The sequence below is a fragment of the Chrysemys picta genome, chromosome 4 (assembly GCF_011386835.1).
Source record: "Chrysemys picta bellii isolate R12L10 chromosome 4, ASM1138683v2, whole genome shotgun sequence".
Taxonomy (NCBI): Eukaryota; Metazoa; Chordata; order Testudines; family Emydidae; genus Chrysemys; species Chrysemys picta.
Genome location: NC_088794.1, coordinates 151,649,434 through 151,669,792, shown reverse-complemented (window position 1 = coordinate 151,669,792; position 20,359 = coordinate 151,649,434). Strand labels below are relative to the sequence as shown.

General features: G+C 45.5%; 1 protein-coding gene across 2 annotated transcripts in view; it reads right to left on the bottom strand.

Moving 5' to 3' along the window:
• The window catches only part of MDGA2 (MAM domain containing glycosylphosphatidylinositol anchor 2), a 631,070-nt gene that overhangs the window by 266,997 nt on the left and 343,714 nt on the right, over positions 1–20,359 (bottom strand). For both annotated transcript variants that reach the window (XM_008171632.4, XM_008171633.4), the window contains exon 5: positions 19,671–19,803. In XM_008171632.4, coding sequence (XP_008169854.1) covers positions 19,671–19,803 — 133 coding nt within the window. The remainder of the gene's footprint in view (positions 1–19,670; positions 19,804–20,359) is intronic.

The window sequence follows — 20,359 nt, the reverse complement described above, 5'->3', positions numbered from 1 at the left end:
TGTGATTTCTGTATCTGACACAACACACCAGCTGAAGTCAGCAGAGCCGCTATATATAAACCAGAGGGGCTGCTGGCCGGCTGCTCTCTGAGAGCATGTCTACGTAGCTGCCAGAGGTGTGACTGCAGCACAGGTAGAAACACCCTTTGATCTAACTAGCTTGAATAGCAATCACCAGGAAGCTGCATCAGCATGGGCTGTACAAGCCCACCTGGAACCCTGGTATGTGCACAAGGGGCTTCAGCACGATTGTTATTCAAGCTAGCTAGGTGGGACCTAGCTCAGGTGCACCTACACCTGTGATTGCAGAGCAGACACACCCTGAGAGGGGGCCTCAATTTTGGAACTTACTGCCCACATAAGTGCAGATTTGGGAATGCTGCAAACCCACCAGAGTCGCTGTGGAGGGCAGGGGTCGAGACAGACCTACTTACAGGCAGCCCAGTGTCTATGGTTTCTTTTGCAAGGATTAATTCAAGAGAGAGATGCCCAGAGCACTGGATCTTAAAAACGGAGCCTATGTCCAGAAACACTCCAGCGGCACAGGGATCCTTCCATCACTGGAATGAGTCCACCTCGCCGAGAGGTAGTAGCTAGGTTGACAGAAGAATTCTTAGCACTGTCTATGCTGGGGCCTAGGTTGACTTAACTATGTCTGTTACAGGGAGCGAACTTTTCACACCCCTCAGTGACGTAGCTGGTTCAGCCTCGCTTTCCAGTGTAGGCCAGCGCTGAGGGGAATTTGTTAATAGCATTCCTGTTATTCAACCCAGAAAGCGCAGCCTTCTCCATTCTCCAACTCCTGCCAGTGAACAGCACCCTTCCTCTACAAGACACCTGCTGAAACCCCGGGCCCACCATGTCTGAATCTGGGCTGGCAGTTATTTAACAAACAACAAAACGTTTCATGCTGGGCAAGACCATCGCTTGATGCATCTGCACAGGGGAGCAAAGGGGCACACGGCACCCCCTTACTCTCCTGAACGGCTACACGGCCCGCAGCTCACAGCACATGGAGGAGAGCAGGGCCGCTGACCCCCTTCTGGAACAGGTGGGTGGGGAGAGGCTGGTGCAAGGAGCAGGCACATGGGTGAAGTCATGTGCTCACCCACTCCAGCAGTAAAGAGTAGAAGCAGATTCCCCTGCTCCTGGAGCAGAGCCGTCACAGGTCAGCCCCTGATCTGCTCTAGGGCAACACAGCTGTGCACTGATTTCTAAACCCCTCTTACTGGGCTACGAAGGGTAATTCTGTCAAACAATGGCACTGCACAGGAGGAATCCTGTGCAAAATGCTTGGAAAGCAACATCTTGCTCAGATCCTCGGTATCACAAGCTACTATCTACGAAAGAAGAGGGCTTTTTATTCTGATCTGGCGAAATTAACTACATAAATATTAAAGGAACATCATAATTGGGCTTGGCAGAATTGGATTTTTATTTTTTTAAATAATTTTGACAGATATCAATTTATTTTTAAGCTTTTTTTTCCAATTCAAATTTTCACTGTGCAACATTATGGGTTTTCCTATGTTTTTCTCTTTTTATCAATTTACATTTTCACAGTTGTAGGAACTCCTGGGAGGGCCAGACAATAATTATTGAAGGGCAGCAGATGTTGAGATTCAAAAAATAGGAAGTTTTATCCCCATTAAAGCACAAACTGTCAACATCACATGTCAAAATCTACAAAGACAATATCCTTAAATCAAACTTTAAGTTCTTAAGCATCATTTTTCCTTACTTTGCCTAACTGCATATTTAGATGGTCAGAAATGGAAATATTTTTCTTGGTTTGCATGTGAACAGTGAAATCAAGGTTTACCGACATTTTCCCTATTACAATCTAATCCCTCCAGGGAAGTATTATAGGCAGCACAAGCAGCAGCATCTCCAACCCCAATCATGGACCCCACTGTGCCAGGCACTATACAAAGATGGTACCTCTCCCAAAGCGCTTCAAATCTAAGACAAGTGACAAAAGTGGCTATAGTCAGAGGGGAAAGTACAAGAAACAATGAGACAAGATTGTCTAAACAGACCGGACAGACACAGGGTGAGCAAGGGGTAGGACACACAAGCAGCATGAAGAGTGTGATGGTGGGAATGTGGTGTTAATTCCACAATTTGGGGCAGTCGGGGGGTTATTTTGGAAGGGATCAGCTAAAAGGGGCACCAGTCCCTGCTTTGGCTGCTGCCGCTCCTACCAGGTGGAGTCTCTGGATGGCTCCTTTCTGCAGCCTCCTGAGTTCAGGTTGCCCAACACTTTCCATTATAAGACCCTGTTTTCAGTTGATTACAACTTTCCCAAATTATCAAGGGCTGACTAAAGCTAAGGGTGGTTATTGGAGCTTATCCGAGGGTGGAGAGTGTCACGAAGATGGAGGGCCTGTTGAGGGAGGGAGTGGTGATGCCTATGGGAAGAAGAGACACTGGAGACAAGCGCAGGGAGTAGATAACAGAAGGGGAAGCCACATGGTTGAGTGGGCAGGGGATGGACAGCTGGCAGCAGAGGGAGGTGAGAATGCAGAGATGCATGGTGGGCGGGGAAGAGTGAGGCTGGGCAGTGGGACCTGCATGCAGGTCCAGGGGAGACCAGGAGATGAGGAACAAAGGGGGTTACTAGCCAGTTGGGACGTCCATAGAGTGCCAAGCATTCGGGTCCTGCTGTGTCAGGAGACATCCATGTACATACATGAGAATCACAAGCCCTGACTCTGTACCTCTTCTACTCCTGTCACTGCTGGTCTTATGTTTTGGGGGCAGAAGCGAGAATCGGAGTGGGCACCTCCCAATCCACAATGCTGGGCACAGCTTTTCAGGCAGGTACCTCCGTGCAGCGCCCTGCTAGAATTCATCCCTGGAGCTGGAAGTGCACCAGTTGGGTGTCAGTCAATATTGGTGTGGCTTGACCACCGCCATTCTCCTTTACGTGCTGAGGCGAATGTTAGCACCAGAAGGACCCATGCAAAGAACTGCCTCTGCCCTACTCTCTCTACACATCAGCCGCAGACCGGGAACAGCAGCACCACAGCTGATGCTTCACGACTTAGAACACAAGATGAAAGCTTCGACAACGTCAACCCAAACGACTGCTGCTGTTACCATAATGCCTCATCATCCCTTAGATGAAAGGAGACCCCTGCCTGTGCTTCAGACAGAGAGACACAGAGTGACTGATGGGACAAAAATGCTGTGATACGACCCTTTCATCCCGGCATTCAAAATAACACGTACATGGAAATAATGATTTGAAGACGGTGATTGGCTTCTGCTCACACTACATGGCAGACTCAGCTAGAATATATTCCACCCAAATCCAGAAGCTTGTTCGAATACTAGCTTCAAAGGCCTGCTTTACAGTCAAGACAGCCAAGAAACTCAGAGGTCGTGCTAAAGGTCTAGCCTTCATTGAGACCATCCTGGAGCACCCCTGGATCAAATTCTGCTTTGTGATGTAAATGGGGGGATGAATGCAAAGCAACAATGACATCAACAGGCCACTCCAGTGCTCTCCGTGTCTGTCGGACTCCAACGCTACCTAGCACTATATGGTAACGCAGTGGTGAATCAGCACCTGCAACTGAATGGAGTTACGCTAGCTCTACGGTGGAGCAATGGAGGGCATAATTTGGTCTATTATACAGTATGTTGGATATAACCCCACCGCAGAGCTGCCAGGTTCTGGCCTGGGGATAAGCTGATTAGCAATGGTGCTCGGGGGGATATGAAATTACCTTCCCCACCTTCCAAACCTGCCCATCTCCTGCTATTCCTGCATCACTGCTGGCAGCATGAGGCTTGCCATACCCCCAGGGAGCACAACCTGCTCCTCTCACTCAGTCAGTCCAGTCAGCAGCAATCCACACACCGCCGGACACACCCGGCCAAGAATGGGAGAGGGGTTCTCATCACGGGAGCGAGCGCTCTTCATGTGTCAGGGTGAAAAGCAGGGAGTGCCTGCCCCTGGTCTGTGCTCTGCTTGTCCACGTCGAGAGAGAGAGATGGACTTGCGGGGAATTACTGGGGGCACGGAGGGCTCCCCAGAGAATGGAGGCAGGCAGAGGAAAAGCTCTCACTGCTAGACACCGACAGCGAGGAGAGTGGGAGCAAGCCTGGTTTCTAGAGACACCCTGGACGTGTCAGAGAGGGCTGAGAACACAGCTTCACCCTGAACTCGGAGTTTTGCCTTGTGCAATTTAATTTCCATTGGAAAAAAGAGCTGCCAAGCTAACCAACTGTACACCCGTGACATGCTCTGCGGCTTCGGTGATCCTTCTCCACTGGAGACAGGAAGGGAAAGGCCCTCTTACTTCTCCTACAGTGCCCCTCCATTTGTCAGTCAAAGGAGCACCAGAGGAGGGGGCAGGTCTTGCTAAGTGTTGAGTGCCTCTGCGCTCAGCCCCTCACAGGACTGGAGCCCCATCCCGTTACTCTTGTCCATGAGTTGGACACGCAATGCTTTGAAGTAGGGAGGAGAATGATTTCGTGGTGAAGGCACTAGACTGGGTCTCAGGAGATCTGGGTCAATTCCAATTCTTAGGCAAGTCACTCAGGGCCAGCTTTCCCAAGGGTTTTGATGACGATAGGCACCTAGTGGGGTTTTCAAAAAGCCAAAGTGCCAAACTCTAATTGATTTCATTGCTTTTGAAAATCCCACTGGGCACCTACCTGCAACTTTGGGCTTCTAAAAACATTTGAAAATGTACCCTTTATTCTCTCAGTGCCTCAGCCCCTCAGTAGGGGATAGTACTACTTTAATGGTCTGCCTTATCTATTTAGATTTTCAACTCTCTGGGGCAGAGACTGTCTCTTACTACACACATTGTGTGATTGGACTGTGGAACTCATTGCCACTGGAAGGTGCTGAGGCCAAGAACTCAGCAAGGTTATCAAATGGATTGGCCATTCACATGACTGACAAGAATATCCAGCGTTATTAGAAGTAATGATGGCAAAAATGATATGGAAGGGATATTAAACCTCAAGTTCCCAGGCTTCAACTAATCGAGACCGAGACCTAACATGGGGGACAGATTATCCTACATCATCTTACTGCAGGGCTCTTGCACCTTCCTCGGAAACAGCTGGTACTGGTCCTATCAGAGACAGACCTTAAGTCTGATGGTAATTCCCATGTTCCTATATCCTATGCGTCTGTACAGCGCCTAGCACAACGGGGTGCTTATCTCAGCTAGGACCTCTAATACAGCTGCAAAACAAACAGTAATATTGGTTTATGGAGAGAAAACAGCATAAGGATTACCTCCATTTGGCATCAGCAGCAAAAAACCTCTCTGAAAGGTTGACTATTACTTTCCATTTGAAATAATAAATACAATTTACAATATTATTCTCAGCTACATTATGTATCAGCATTCAAACATTAGACTTTCAAAAAACATGTTTTCAAGCGTAAAGTAATTACATGCTCATTACAGAAGAGAACTTGAACAAGGTCCCAGTCGGGAATGTCATCTGAAAAGAAGCATATTCCAGTGACAGCAAGCAGCTAATACATTCCTCTACTATAGGTTTTATGACTTATGTTATGAAAAGATGTTTTCCCAGCGTACACCATTTGGACCGCGTCAATGTTTACATAGGTTTCTTTTCACCTGAAAGGCACTTTAAAAATCCAAGCACTTTGAGGTCTAAAGAACATAGCAGGCAGTTGAACAATTAAAAGCAAAGACACATGAAAACACTACCCCAAGTTATGTCTGCCAGTCAAGTTTGCACTTTCATCCAAAGGTCCATTACTATGATAGTTATTTAAGGCTGTCAAAAAATCCCACTGGAAATTTCATATTCAAAGAAAATACAGGGAAATCAAATGTAAAAAAAAATATTGCTCATTATAGTTCCACATTTAACATGCTCCATAGAATCAGAGAAGATTAGGGTTGGAAGGGACCTCAGGAGGTCATCTAGTCCAACCCGCTGCTCAAAGCAGGGCCAACCCCAACTAAATCATCCCAGCCAGGGCTTTGTCAATCCGGGCCTTAAAAACCTCTAAGGAAGGAGATTCCACCACCTCCCTAGGTAACCCATTCCAGTGCTTCACCACCCTCCTAGTGAAAAAATGTTTCCTAATATCCAACCTAGACCTCCCCCACTGCAACTTGAGACCATTGCTCCTTGTTCTGTCATCTGCTACCACTGAGAACAGCTGAGCTCCATCCTCTTTGGAACCCCCCTTCGGTAGTTAATAAATGGAGATATCCCATATCCTAGAACTGGAAGGGACCTTGATAGGTCATTGAGTCCAGCCCCCTGCCTTCACTAACAGGACCAAGTACTGATTTTGCCCTAGATCCCTAAGTGACCCCCTCAAGAATTGAACTCACAGGTCAATGCTCAAACCACTGAGCTATCCCTCCCCCCTTTGAAGACTGCTATCAAATCCCCCCTCACTCTTCTCTTCTGCAAACTAAATAACCCCAGTTCCCTCAGCCTCTCCACTCCATGTTAAAGTCCGTCGCAGAATTTCACGTTATAAACCCTGATTCTAAAACAGTTTAGTTTAAACTAGAGATCAGCTAAGCGTTTGGGTCAAATATCCCCAACCTGTGCTCAAACCCTCACTCAAAACTCAAAGGGAACAATTTCTGAAGAGTCTCAGAACAGGTTTGCTTATTGTGGTTTCTTCACTGTTTTCCATTTTGATCTGTATATGCGCCTGGTTTGCCTTCTCTCTGGGCCATTCGCTATTTTACATGCAACTCTGCCATCCCTCCTCTTATTCATCTCCTTTCTAGACGAAACAGTCCGAATTTATTCAGTCCCTCCACTTCTGTGAAACTACACCAGTTGGCAGCCGCTGAGGGTCTAACTCAAAAAACCTGATTCATGCATTTACACGCATGAACACCCCCCCCCCACACACACAAACACACACAAGGGTTTATTTTTCTTGTTTAGAATTCAAGAGTATTGGACACAATGATTTAAAAATATTGAGGAACTCTACTAACTAAAATGTGATGCCCCCTTGAAAAAAGTCCTACCCAGGAGCTGCACTCATGCTAAACCCCTACAATGCTGCAGTAGACAGAGGCAATGCATATTAAAAACATTTTTGAAAGGTTTCCAATGGAATGTCGCTGGCCAACATGGAGCCAGCCAGCAAGCCTCCACAACTGCTTTCAACGCTTTGCTTTGGTTTAGGATTGTTTAGATAAAGATCTAGATCTGAATGTCAGCCTGAAAGGCGTAATATCAGCATGAAATACTCAGTGAAGTAGCAAGTGCTTGTTACATTTCTGAGCTCCAGACTTCATTTCCAGTACAGGCAGAACTTTAAACAGAGTGACGATCTGCCCTCCGGTAGCTTTTTAAAAAAGTCTTTAATACTATCAACATTGCTGATGATAAGGATTAATAATTACAAAACGGGAAACAGCAAAAATAAAAACGTTGGTACATATTTGCATAACTGAGTGCCTAAAAAAAGGTTCTTGAAACCATATTTAATAACCTCAAGTGGCTCAACTTTCAGAAGTGCTGAGAACCTACAGATTCATTAACTTTCCTGGAATTTGTGGACACCCAGCTCTTCTGAAAATCAGCCCCCTTTTTATTTACGGGAACTAAATATGAATGTAGAAGCCTAACTTTAGGCAGACACATTTTTAAAATATGATACATTTTGTAAAACTAAAGATCCTAGCTTTGAAAGTTGGCAGCACATTTTGCAAGGGGAAGTTTATGAGGATGGAATTAGGAACTCCGCTAAGACAGAACACAATGCTAGGTTGGTCAAAGCACATCAAAGAATTTAAAAAGGAGTGTTACTAAACAGGGACAACTGGAAGTTTAAATAAGTGCAACAATGTTTGAGCAGCAAATTATCCACTGCTGCTGTACAAATGGAGATTAATGAAAGGTTGGCTCTGCAAAATACATCCATCCATATCTATTAATAAAAAGGTGTACATCACGCAGTGGGCTTGATTAACTAACTGGGCCAACAGGTGCCAACTGGGGCAGCAGAACCAGCATTCAGTCATTAATTTATGATTATTCATATTATAAGACATTTACCTATCACCCTCTATTTACTGCGTGCTTTCTGCCCCTATGTGCTATCCCTGCCCCTTATCAGCTAAACTGAATTGGCAGGGGACCATACATAGATACAGGGCCGGCTCCAGCATTTCTGCCCCCCCATCAAAAAAAAAAAAAAAAAAGCCGCGATCAGCGGCGGCAGTTCGGCGGCAGGTCCTTCACTCCTAGAGGGAGTGAGGGACCTGCCGCCCCCGAATTGCCGCAGGTGCCACCCCTCTCCCTTGGCCGTCCCAAGCACCTGCTTGCTAAGCTGGTGCCTGGAGCGGGCCCGGCATAGATAGAATGGAAGCATATTCTGATCAGTGACCCGGTGCTGATATTCTCTGAACCTAAGAGGAAAACTAGGTCTCTACTGACGCCTGTGATGATTGTAGGGTGACCAGATGTCCCGATTTTGTAAGAACAGTCCTGATTTTGAGGTCTTTTTCTTATATGGCTGCCTATTACCCCCCACCCCTTGTCCCGATTTTTCACATTTGTTGTCTGGTCACCCTAGATGATTGCCTTAGATAGATATTGCTTTAGAGGGTAAAGGTGCTTCTCTTTCTAGATCACATGCTGCTAAATCAATGACACCTGAATCAAAAGTATGTTCATAAAAGCATAAAAATGGCCACACTGGGTCAGACCAATGGTCCTTCTAGCCCAGTATCCTGTCTTCAGACAGGGACCAGTGCCAGACACTTCGAGGGAATGAATAGCACAGGGCAATTTTCAAGTGACCCATCATCTGTTGTCCAGTCCCTGCTTCTGGAAGTCAGAGATTTAGGGACACCCAGATCATGGGGTTACATCCCTGATCATCTTGGCTAATAGCCATTGATGAACCTATTCTCCAGGAACCTATGTAATCATTTTTAAACCCATTTATACTTTTGGTCTTTACAGTATCCCTGGCAACAAGTTCCACAGGTTGACTATGCGTTGTGTGAAGAAATGCTTCCTTTTGTTTGTTTTAAACCTGCCGCCTATTCATTTCATTGCCCTTCTTTGTACCTTTTCCAATTCTGACATCTCTTTTTTGAGATAGGGTGACCAGTGCTGGACACAGCATTCAAGGTGTTTGTGGATTTCTATAGTGGCATTATAATATTTTCTGTCGCAGTATCTATCCCTTTCCTAGTGATTCACAACATTCTGTTCGCTTTTTTGACGGCCGCTCCACATTGAGCGGATGTTTTCAGAGAGCTATCCATGATGACTCTGAGATCTCTTTCATTAGTAATAACAGCTAATTTAGACCCCATCGTTTTGTATGTACAGTTGGGATTATGTTTTCTAATGTGCATTGCTTTGCATTTATCAACATTGAATTTCATCTGCCATTTTGTTGCCCCGTCACCCAGTTTTGTGAAATCCTTTTGTAACTCTTCACAGTCTACTTGGGATCTAACTAAATTGAATAATTTTGTAGCACCTGCAAACTTTGCCACCTCACCTTTACCACTTTTTCCTAGTCATTTCTGAATATGTGGAATATTATTGGCCACAGTACAGATCCCTAGGGTTATTTAACGCTCTCAATTGTGAAAACAGTCCATTTATTCCTACCCTTTGTTTCCTGTCTTTTAACTAGTTAGTGATCCCTGAGAGGACCCTCCCTCCTATCTCAGGACTGCTTACTTAAGAGCCTTTGGTGAGGGACCTGGTCAAAGGCTTTCTGACAGTCCAAGTACATTATATCCACTGGATCCCCCTTGTCGGTGTTTGCTGACCCCCTCAAAGGATTCTAATCAATTGGTAGGGCGTGATTTCCCTTTACAAAAGCCATATTCACTCTTTCCCAACATACCATGTTCATCTGTGTGTCTGATAATTCTGTTCTTTATTATAGTTTCCAGCAATTTGCCTGGTACTGAAATCAGGCTGTAATAGTCAGGATTGACACTGGAGCTTTCTTTAAAAAAATCAGTGTTACATTAGCTATCCACCAGTTATCTGGTCCAGAGGCTGATTTAAGGGATAGATTACATATCATAGCTAGTAGTTCTGCAATTTCATACTTGAGTTCCCTCAGAACTTCTGGGTGAATACCAACTTGTTCTGGTGACTTATTTCTGTTGAATTTACCAATTTACCAAAACCACCTCCTCTATTGACACCTCCATCTGGGACAGTTCCTCAGATCTGTCACCTAAAAAGAATGGCTCGGGTGTGGGAATCTCCCCAACATCCTCTGCAGTGAAGGCCAATGCAAAGAATTAATTTAACTTCTGCATGATGGCCTTGGTTTTCTTGAGTGCTCCTTTAACACCTCAATTGTCCAGAGGCCCCACTGATTTTTTGGCAGCCTTCCTGCTTCTGATATACTTCAAAAAATTGCTGTTCGTTTTTGTGTCTTCTGCTAGTTTTTTAAATTCTTTTTGTCCTGCCTAATTAAACGTTTACACTTGATTTGCCAGAGTCTATGTTCCTTTCCACTATCCTCAGTAGGATTTGACTTTCAATTTTTAAAATATGCCCTTTTGTCTCTGTTTGCATTTTGGTCCTCTTACTGCCCAAAAGAGATACAGTTATGGGCCAAATTTTCAAGTAGGTTTGCACCTAAGCTTGTGTGCACTTCATCACACTCCCAAAGGGTGTGCAAATGCCCTGACACAGGGGAACCAGGGGTTGCATATGCACAAGAATGTGCAATTCTGACACGCACACCTTGGGCTGGAGGATGGGTTACGCAGCTAAGTCAAAGGTGCACAAAAATTTAGTCACCCTTAAGCAAGAGAATGCTTGAAAGTATGGAACTATAGAGCAATCCTATGCTTAAAGTTCGTGGACGGATTGGATGGACAGAGGAATGATGACACTATCACAGCTAGCTAACAATGCTAAATTTAAACCATCTTTAGATCTTCAGCAGTTTGGCTTACCCTGCTCTGGAGCATGGAAATATCTCCAGTTAAAGCATTACTTATGAATACATTTGGGCCAGATGCATTGGGTACTCCAGAACCTCAAGAAGGTTTTATTATTGTGGAGGAGACTTCCTGGATTTACTGGGCCAGTGGTATCTCTTTTATGATTTTCTGGCCCAAAAAACGCTGCCAAAGATAGATAATTTGAGATTGGCTTGGAGCAGAGATTTGGATACACAACTATCTCCAACCAATGGAGTACAAGTCTATCTAATGTTAAAAAAACAACGACAGACCTGAGACTGTGGCTTATTCACCAAAAGACACTTTTTCAAATATGCTGGCTAATGGTAATGGGCCTCATAAATGCTGACCACTGTTGGAAATGGGACTCTATTAGTGCTGTATTAGCTCATATGTTTTAGCTCATATGTTAGCCCCCGGATCAAGAATTTCTCGTGTGAGGTGGGTCAAAGGACCAATTTTATTTTGGATGCTAATTTGGGACCCCCCCCACCCCTTAAGTTTCATTCTTGGACATATTCCTGATACCTGGGAACTACTTGGTACCAAGGCGGTGTGGTCCCAACGTGCAGCTTTGGATGCTAAAAAATTGATTCTGCAAAAATGGAGAAGCCGATCCCCACCACATATTGATGCCTGGGTTGGTGATATGGTCAACCTGACAGCTAACACATGACTGACATTCCACAGAAAGGGAATGCCCAATAAATTCAAAGCAATGATTAACGTAGATCCTGAAGAGAGAGATGTCGTTTCTCCTCCCCTTCCTGTATCCTAACCCTCTTTTTTACTTTGTGTATTATGATGAATCTGGTATTTTGGTGCATTTATTGTATTTGGAAACATTAATAAAAATTATAAATAAAAAATAAAGTATGGGACTATAAGTCATGACCTAATATACATCTCATGCCCAGCGTGGACCCAGTCCTGTAAGCAGATCCATGGGGGCTCACCCATTTGCCCATGCAGAGCCCCTTTGACTTCAGTGGTACATCATTGTGGCACCAGAATCTAGCTGTATGGATCCATTTGTAGGATCAGGCTCTATATTAGCTAGAATCCAAACCATAAACCATAAACAACAGACCATGCTGGCAGACATTTTTAAAAATCATTCACTGTAAAAATTCCGATTAAATCAAAGCTGGTTTTGAATTGCAGAAGTGGGGAAAACAAAGATTAAAGGTTAAAAATTCCAGCGATGTCCCAATTGTGTCTTTGCTCCTTCTTTAACTTAAAGATGGAGGAACCAATCGGAAACGGATCATGATTTAAACACAATATCCCCAAAATGAGAATCTGTAGGCCAGCTCTCAAATGGCAGGAAGGACCTTTTTATGAATGCTCAAAGCAGGACCAATCCCCAACTAAATCATCCCCACCACACTGCCTACAGCTAGGAAACACATATGCAAAGTGCTCTTCTTCTGGAAGCTGTTGGAATCCAACCTCCACGTTATATTTTAGTCATGACCCCTGCAATCTAACTAGGCCGATGTGATTAATCCACACCAGTATATTTTCAAATGAATCTATGGCACCGAGGAAGCTTTGTAGATTAAGATCAAAACTTCCATCTATTTTTAATTCATCATATTAACGCCAAAAATTATCTGAAGCACAGAATTTCAATATTTAAAATGGCCTCATTACCTATTTAACCCTTTCAAGTGCCCTACAGATGTTTGATATCATTGTAGCAATCCAAGAGCCATGTGGACTTACGGATACATATTATGTATCTTCCCTATTGCTTTCAAAGGAACCATGCTGTTTTTTAAGGAACTCACGCACGTCTCAATGCATATTATTATATCTGAGCACCTGTATTTAAAGTCCCCTTCCCTGGCTCTGTAGATTAAGCGGTAAGTCATGCATTTTACTATGATCTCTCGATTCATGTTTGACACAGAATAGAATTAATGAACCTTGTGTCTTTACACGCTGGCTGAGCCGGCTGCAGGGTTGACACATTCCAGCAAGCACCCTTAGCTAGCCAGAACCTGGTCCGGGCTGATCTGGGACACTAGACAGGCAGGCCTCGGGAAGGGAGATGCTTATGTGGGCGATGAGATGAAGCCATGACTATTGGGTGGCTCTGCCGATAAAAGGAACTATTTTAAGTTGGTGAAAACGGAATAGGAAAAAGCAGGCGCAAGACAGTGACTTCAAAGCAATGAACCTAAGCGGAAGTGGATCTGGGACACAGAGAAGGGGCAGAGCATTGCAGCCAGAAGGGGTCATTCCCAAGTGCATTGTGGGCAGGGGCAGCTCTATGTATTTTGCCGCCCCTAGCACGCATGCCACCGAAGGTAGCCTGACTGCCGCCCTCACGGCGACCGGCACATCGCCCCCCGCGGCTTGCCGCCCCAGGCACGCACTTGCTGGAGCTGCCCCTCATTGTGGGAGGCGGGGTGGTGTCTGCCAGGACAAGAAGCCAGGTCCATCAAAGAACCCTGAGAAATGCAGCAGTGCTGAGAGCCAGAGAAGGGGAAGGATCTTGAAGACCACGGATCTTGTTCCGGCTCCTTAATTACTAATCCTTAGCGGACCCTTCCCTACAAGCCAGTAGGGGATAAACACAGAATAACAGAGCTCCTCTACCCTGTCCCCCCCACACACCTTCCTGACATACTCTCTGCCCCGCTCTGTGCCAAAAGGTGGGGACGGTGCAGCAGACGCAGGCCCCAGATCCCACACACCTGCGCCTATGCCGGGCTACTCACTGCTGGCTATTAGTAGAGTGCTCCTGAGTGGCACAAGGATCAGATCTCATTAGAAAAGACAGCTCATAACACCCTGCAACCTTTAAGTGGCCGCATCCTGGAAAGTGCCTCTTGACTGACTGATCTAATTGGCACTCTTTCTGCTCCCTGCCCTTGGAAACGAAGATCCTTGCCTCCCGGGGGAAAAGCACACTGACAATTAGGAATGTGCATCATGTAGGGCTCCAGGGGGGTTGAAAGACGCACACAAATGATTTATAAGAGCACTGTGTGGCCTTTTGTGGGGCCCCATCTGATGTGAAGCCCAATGGGCATGGATCGATTGCAAGCCAGCACAGAATATGGGTCCAGTGTCTCCTAGGCTAATCGGCAAATTGCCGTTTTTCAGAGGCCTCTCTTGGTCAGGCTAGCCCATCGAGTTTGCAGCCCAACAGTCGGGTTTGATTCTGCAGCAGCCCTTACTCGGGTGAGGGGTAAAATAAATGTGGAGACAGTGCTTTTAATGGCACTGCTCAAATGAGAAAATGCTGCTGAAAGGGAGCAAGGGCTGCAGAACGGCTGCGTTTCAGTTAAAGCCACACGCATGCCGGCATCGCTCCCATATTCTGGCGAGCAGATTTAGGGCTATTGACCTGCACACACTTACATTAGCCAAGAGCAGCACTGCCTATTTTCAGCACATGTCAAGTGCTACGATGCTAGAAACCCAACTGACCTTCTCACACCTTCTGCTCACTGCTGCCCTCTCCATGGCTCTCAGAGCTCTCTGTCCAGTCTGTACGGCGTTAGTACGTCTTTACATTGTCAGCCTCGGGCAGGGCCGGCACAACCCATTAGGCGACCTAGGCGGTCGCCTAGGGCACTAACATTTGCGGGGCGGCAACCGCAGCGGCCGGATCTTCAGCCGCTCCGGTCGTCGTCGGTATTTCGGGGGCAGGACCTTGCGCCGCCTCTGTCGGGGGCGGCATTTCGGGGGCGGGACCTTGCGCCACCTCTGTCGGGGGCGGCATTTCGGGGGTGGGACCTTACGCCGCCTCTGTCGGGGGCGGCATTTCGGGGGTGGGACCTTCCGCCGCCTAGGGCGGCAAAAAAGCTGGCAGCGCTCCTGGCCTCGGGGGAGAGGGGGTGGTAGCAGCACTCACACTAATGGTGCTTAGGATTTTGTTCTAAGAGGCTGCCTGGTCGAGTGGGTAGTGTTCACACACTGCCCAGCACAACGGTGTTCTGAGCTTGGCTGGTTCCTTTTGGGCCTAGGCGCTATTCTACACAACCAAAACATAATACAACTGTTGCATGTCCGTTGTACAATCATTTGCAGTGTTGCGGTAGCCATGCTGGTTCCAGGATTTGAGACAGACAAGGTGAGCGAGGACCAAATTTTATTGGACCAAATTCTGTGGGTTGAAGGTGCAAGTGTTCAAGCTTCACAGAGCTGGGGAAGGAAACTAGAGGTGTGAACAAGGATTTAGAGGACTGAAGGAACCATTGGCAGGAGAAATAGCTGCGAAGGACCCGAAGGGATTAAGAGAGAAGACTGGCCCCAGATAGCCCCACCCCTCCTGGCCTGCCGAGCACTCTCCAACTAGAGGAGCGAGTTAGACGGGAGCTCAGAAACGCAGGCAAAGGTGGTAGACAGGCTGCAGGAGAGAGGAACCCTTCTCCAGGAAGCCAGACAAAAGGCTGAACGTGGGAGGGGACCACAGAGTGAGTAAGGCTCACAGGCAGGGCCTTCTCCAACCACCCTCCCCTTTGAGGACCTGCAGGGCTCTGCTCATTTGGACTCTTTGTTTGCTGAGCGAATGGTTGGACTACGGCAGCCATGCCCCAAACTGAAAGGACCTATGGGTAGGAAGTAGCCCAGGGAAGCGAACTGGGACTTGCTACAGGGAAGACCCTGCCGGTGTTGCGTCCCACCTGGGCCGGGACCCAGGTGGAGGAAGAGGACCCCACTCTCCCTATCACACCTTCTTAAGAGACAAGGCCCGGATGCGGGTGGAAAGCTGGAGATTCCTAGCTTACGATCAAGAACAGGCAATCCTAGCGGGGAGAGGGGGAAGGGGCAGAAGCCAGGCGCGCTAACCACTAGGCTGCCCCGTCCTCTGAGCCCCCATCACACTGCCACAAATTGTCTTTGCTATACCCAGCCCTCTCTCTAATCAGTACCAGCAATGTGATCTTTGGCAACAACTTTCTCCTCCAGTATTGGTTACAGACTAGATTGATGGAGACTAGTGACGTTGTCTGTGACACTAAACACACAGGCTCTGTAATAAGCCGCTGAGCTGACTTTCACTTGCCACCACTTTCATGCATCAGAATTGCTACATTTGCTTGTCACTTTATAGCCCCGTCTGACTGCCCCTTCATGGAGCAGGTCCTCAAGGAATCAATTCTGAAGCACTTAGAGGAGAGGAAAGTAATCAGGAACAGTCAGCATGGATTCATCAAGGGCAAGTCATGCCTGACTAACCTAATTGCCTTCTATGAGGAAATAACTGGCTCTGTGGATGAGGGGAAAGCAGTGGATGTGTTATTCCTTGACTTTAGCAAAGCTTTTGATACAGTCTCCCACAGTATTCTTGCCAGCAAGTTAAAGAAGTATGGGCTGGATGAATGGACTATAAGGTGGATAGAAAGCTGGCTAAATAGTCGGGCTCAATGGGTAGTGATCAATGGCTCCATGTCTAGTTGGCAGCCGGTTTCAAGTGGAGTGCCCCAAGGGTCGGTCCTGGGGCCCGTTTTGTTCAATATCTTCATTAATGATCTGGAGGATGGCGTGGACTGCACTCTCAGCAAGTTTGCAGATGACACTAAACTTGGAGGAGTGGTAGATACGCTGGAGGGTAGGGATAGGATACAGAGGGACCTAGACAAATTAGAGGATTGGGCCAAAAGAAACCTGATGAGGTTCAACAAGGAGAAGTGCAGAGTCCTGCACTTAGGACAGAAGAATCCCATTCACAGTTATAGACTAGGGAGCGAATGGCTAGGCAGCAGTTCTGCAGAAAAGGACCTACGGGTTACAGTGGATGAGAAGCTGGATATGAGTCAACAGTGTGCCTTTGTTGCCAAGAAGGCTAACGGCATTTTGGGCTGTATAAGTAGGGGCATTGCCAGCAGATCGAGGGACATGATCGTTCCCCTCTATTCGACATTGGTGAGGCCTCATCTGGAGTACTGTGTCCAGTTTTGGGCCCCACACTACAAGAAGGATGTGGAAAAGTTGGAAAGAGTCCAGCGGAGGGCAACAAAAATGATTAGGGGGCTGGAGCACATGACTTATGCGGAGAAGCTGAGGGAACTGGGTTTGTTTAGTCTGCAGAAGAGAAGAATGAGGGGGGATTTGGTAGCTGCTTTCAACTACCTGAAAGGGGGTTCCAAAGAAGATGGATCTAGACCGTTCTCAGTGGTAGCAGATGACAGAACAAGGAGTAATGGTCTCAAGTTGCAGGTTGGATATTAAGAAAAACTTTTTCACTAGGAGGGTGGTGAAGTACTGGAATGGGTTACCTAGGGAGGTGGTGGAATCTCCTTCCTTAGAGGTTTTTAAGGTCAGGCTTGACAAAGCCCTGGCTGGGATGATTTAGTTGGGAATTGGTCCTGCTTTGAGCAGGGGGTTGGACTAGATACCTCCTGAGGTCCCTTCCAACCCTGATATTCTATGATTCTATGACTGTTTCTCTTCTTTGGTTACTCCTCCTTAAATAGCTCGACTCTATATATCAATAAAAATACAGAAAGGTGGAACAAATGTGCATGCAGAAACTGAATCAAATGGACACAGAGTATACCAGATTCTGCTCCGTGACACTAGTATACGTCCAGAGAAACTCCACTAACTTGTAAGGAGTTACATCAGTGTAAATGAAAGCAAGTTTTGGCCCAGTTGTCACATCTTTCATAGTTCTTAATAAACCATTAACTAGTTATTCTAATCCCATCTCTGATGGTAGCCAGCCCCAGATACTTCCGAACGAGGTGTGTGCCCCCACTAATGGACCCATTTTACCAAGCTCACAGAGGGGACTTTCTCTAACTGTGCTAAAATATACTACAGCAACAGTCATTTAAATAGCATCTCTGAGAACTCAGGGCAGGAGAAGGAGTCTGCTGGTCTCACCTGGTGAAGAGGCAACCACCACCATCTTGGCCACCACACTGTGGACTGAACTAGAAACCGCTATAGCAGAAAGCAGGAGTGTGTCTATAGCTTAAGCTAAAGAGCCAAGTTCTGTATGTAGCTGGGGATGTAACCTATGGACCCAGGCATAGCAATGGGGAATCAAAGTACACATTGACCATTGGGTTATATAGTTGCTGACTACCATCTCCAGGCCTGATTCTGCCCCTACTCACGCAGGGTTTATATGAGCGTGTCTCCTTAGAGGTCAATGGAGTTACTCCTGATTTACACCTGAGCAGAATCAGGCCCTCAGTCTTTGACATTATACCTACTTTCGCAATCATCAGAGATATACAAATAAGCTGATGGTCACACTTTGGAATCGAGCCGTGACTATAGAAAAATGGGAAAATGTGCAAATGTAAATAAAATGAGTAGTTCATCCTAGATCCATGCAGAACCCTAATTAAATCTTCAACCGTCAGCTTCATTCATTCATTACCTGTTTTCAGTGCCCTTGCAGCATATATTATTAAAGCATAACCTCACTTAATCTAACTTGCAATCTTCAACATGTTTTGACACTTGCTAACCAACAATTCTCCAGAAAACATCTACTTGAAGTTATTAATTATCTACTCTTGACTTTGAACAGAGCTAACACAAGGTTTTTGCTGCTTGGCTTCCAGTTCAAAAAACATTTCTTGAAAATTATCTAATCAACATTAATATTCAACCAGAGGGGAGACTGTGATGCATCATGGGAGATGTAGTCCAGACGGGAGGCCCAAACATAGAGGACAACCGGGACATGAAGCACATGAACTGTAATTCCCATGTGGCAACTCAGGAGACACCGATTGATATCTAACTGACCCAGCACAAAATGTTTCAATTTGACAAAATATTTTGATTTGGGTTAACTCAATCTGAAATTAAATATTTTGTTTCAATTTTCCCAACAGAAAATCAAAACATTGGCAAAAGTCATTTTTTTCTTAAAAAAAAATAAAAATCAATTTTGAAGAAAAAAAAAACCATTTTCTTTTGCCAAAACATTCTGATGGAAAATTCTTGACTAGCTCTACAGACCATCTAGAGGGTTCTTATGAAATCTTCCACCCAAGATTTTTTTATAGGGCTCGACTGTGATCCTCTTACTTTTGTTGAATAATATCCAACTCTACAAATAGTCGCATTGACGCCATTGGGACTTTTCACAGAGTAAGGTATCACTCATCCTGGCCCATAGCCATTTCTTTTAGACTTTAGATTAAGGGTAAATATATAAATAGTTTATAAAGGTTTAAAATTATTAGTAGTTATTTTAATAAATGATTAATTGACTGTAATAGAGTTCAACAGATCAATATATGGCTTATTACCATCTACAGCACCTTCTCCGGTTGTGTTTATAGCACATGTCTGTAACACACTTACATTTGTTAATCGTATATTATCCCTTCTAAACAATATATTAAGGATACTTTTATATAAAAAGTGGCTATTATTTGTATTCTTTGAGGACACTAAATGCAACACTTTTGTATGCATATTTATCAAACTAGATAATAGAGAAATTCCCCAAATGCTAGGGAAAGTCAGATCCTGATACGAATTCCACAGCTGTCCCCTGTCATGTAAGGAGATGAATCAAAATCCCTGATCCAAACACACTCCAACCGCAGGGCATTTTGGATGAATATCTGAATGTTGTTGCTTCTGTCCATCACTTCTACATAGATCATAGCTTAGGGCGGGTTTGTGCATCGGCACATATTGTAAATTCTAGCATAACCCTGTGCAGTCTGTACGTTTGGAAGACACTGTACAAGTACCAGATCCACTGGGAGAGTAGATAGTTTCACACAATACCTGTTTTATTGGACAGTCTGAAAGACACCATCTTGTCAGGGATGTTGCACACACTCCTCACGGAAGCAATGCAGCTGTAATTAGCATAGTCCTGAGGCCGAAGATTCTTTAGTTTCAATATCTTTGTTTCCCCCTGCACACATTAGAAAGGTAAATTAGGACGAGATTAAGCCACAGGGACAGGCAGATTATCATAGCTTTCTGAGACAGACTGCCGGGGCCGCAAGACTATTGTATTGGGATGGCTAATTAGGAGCAGGTGACAAGTTGGAACTGTCCAGAAAGAAAAGTTGATTTTCACCAACCCAGCTGCATACGAAAAGTGCTCTGTAAAAAATGCTTACAGTCATGCCCTAAAAGGTTAACTCCCCCACATACACTTAAACAAATGAAAGAAAAATCTTGTTTTGGCAGCAGCTTTGAAGTCACAATTGCTGACTGGATATCATTTCAGGTAATGCATCCTGAGATAAAACCTGTATAATGAAAAATCATAAGCTACTGTAAAAGGGTTCCTGTTGCTTTCCTTTGAAAACTGGCTTCCTAGAGATTTTATTTTTAGACAGCAGTTATGCAAATGATGGTGCAAAGATCTGAACAGAGTATTTAATAACAGAGCTCTTTTCGACAGGATCTAGAGAAAATTATAGCACCCAGGCAGGAAATGTTCATATAAAATACTATAAGAA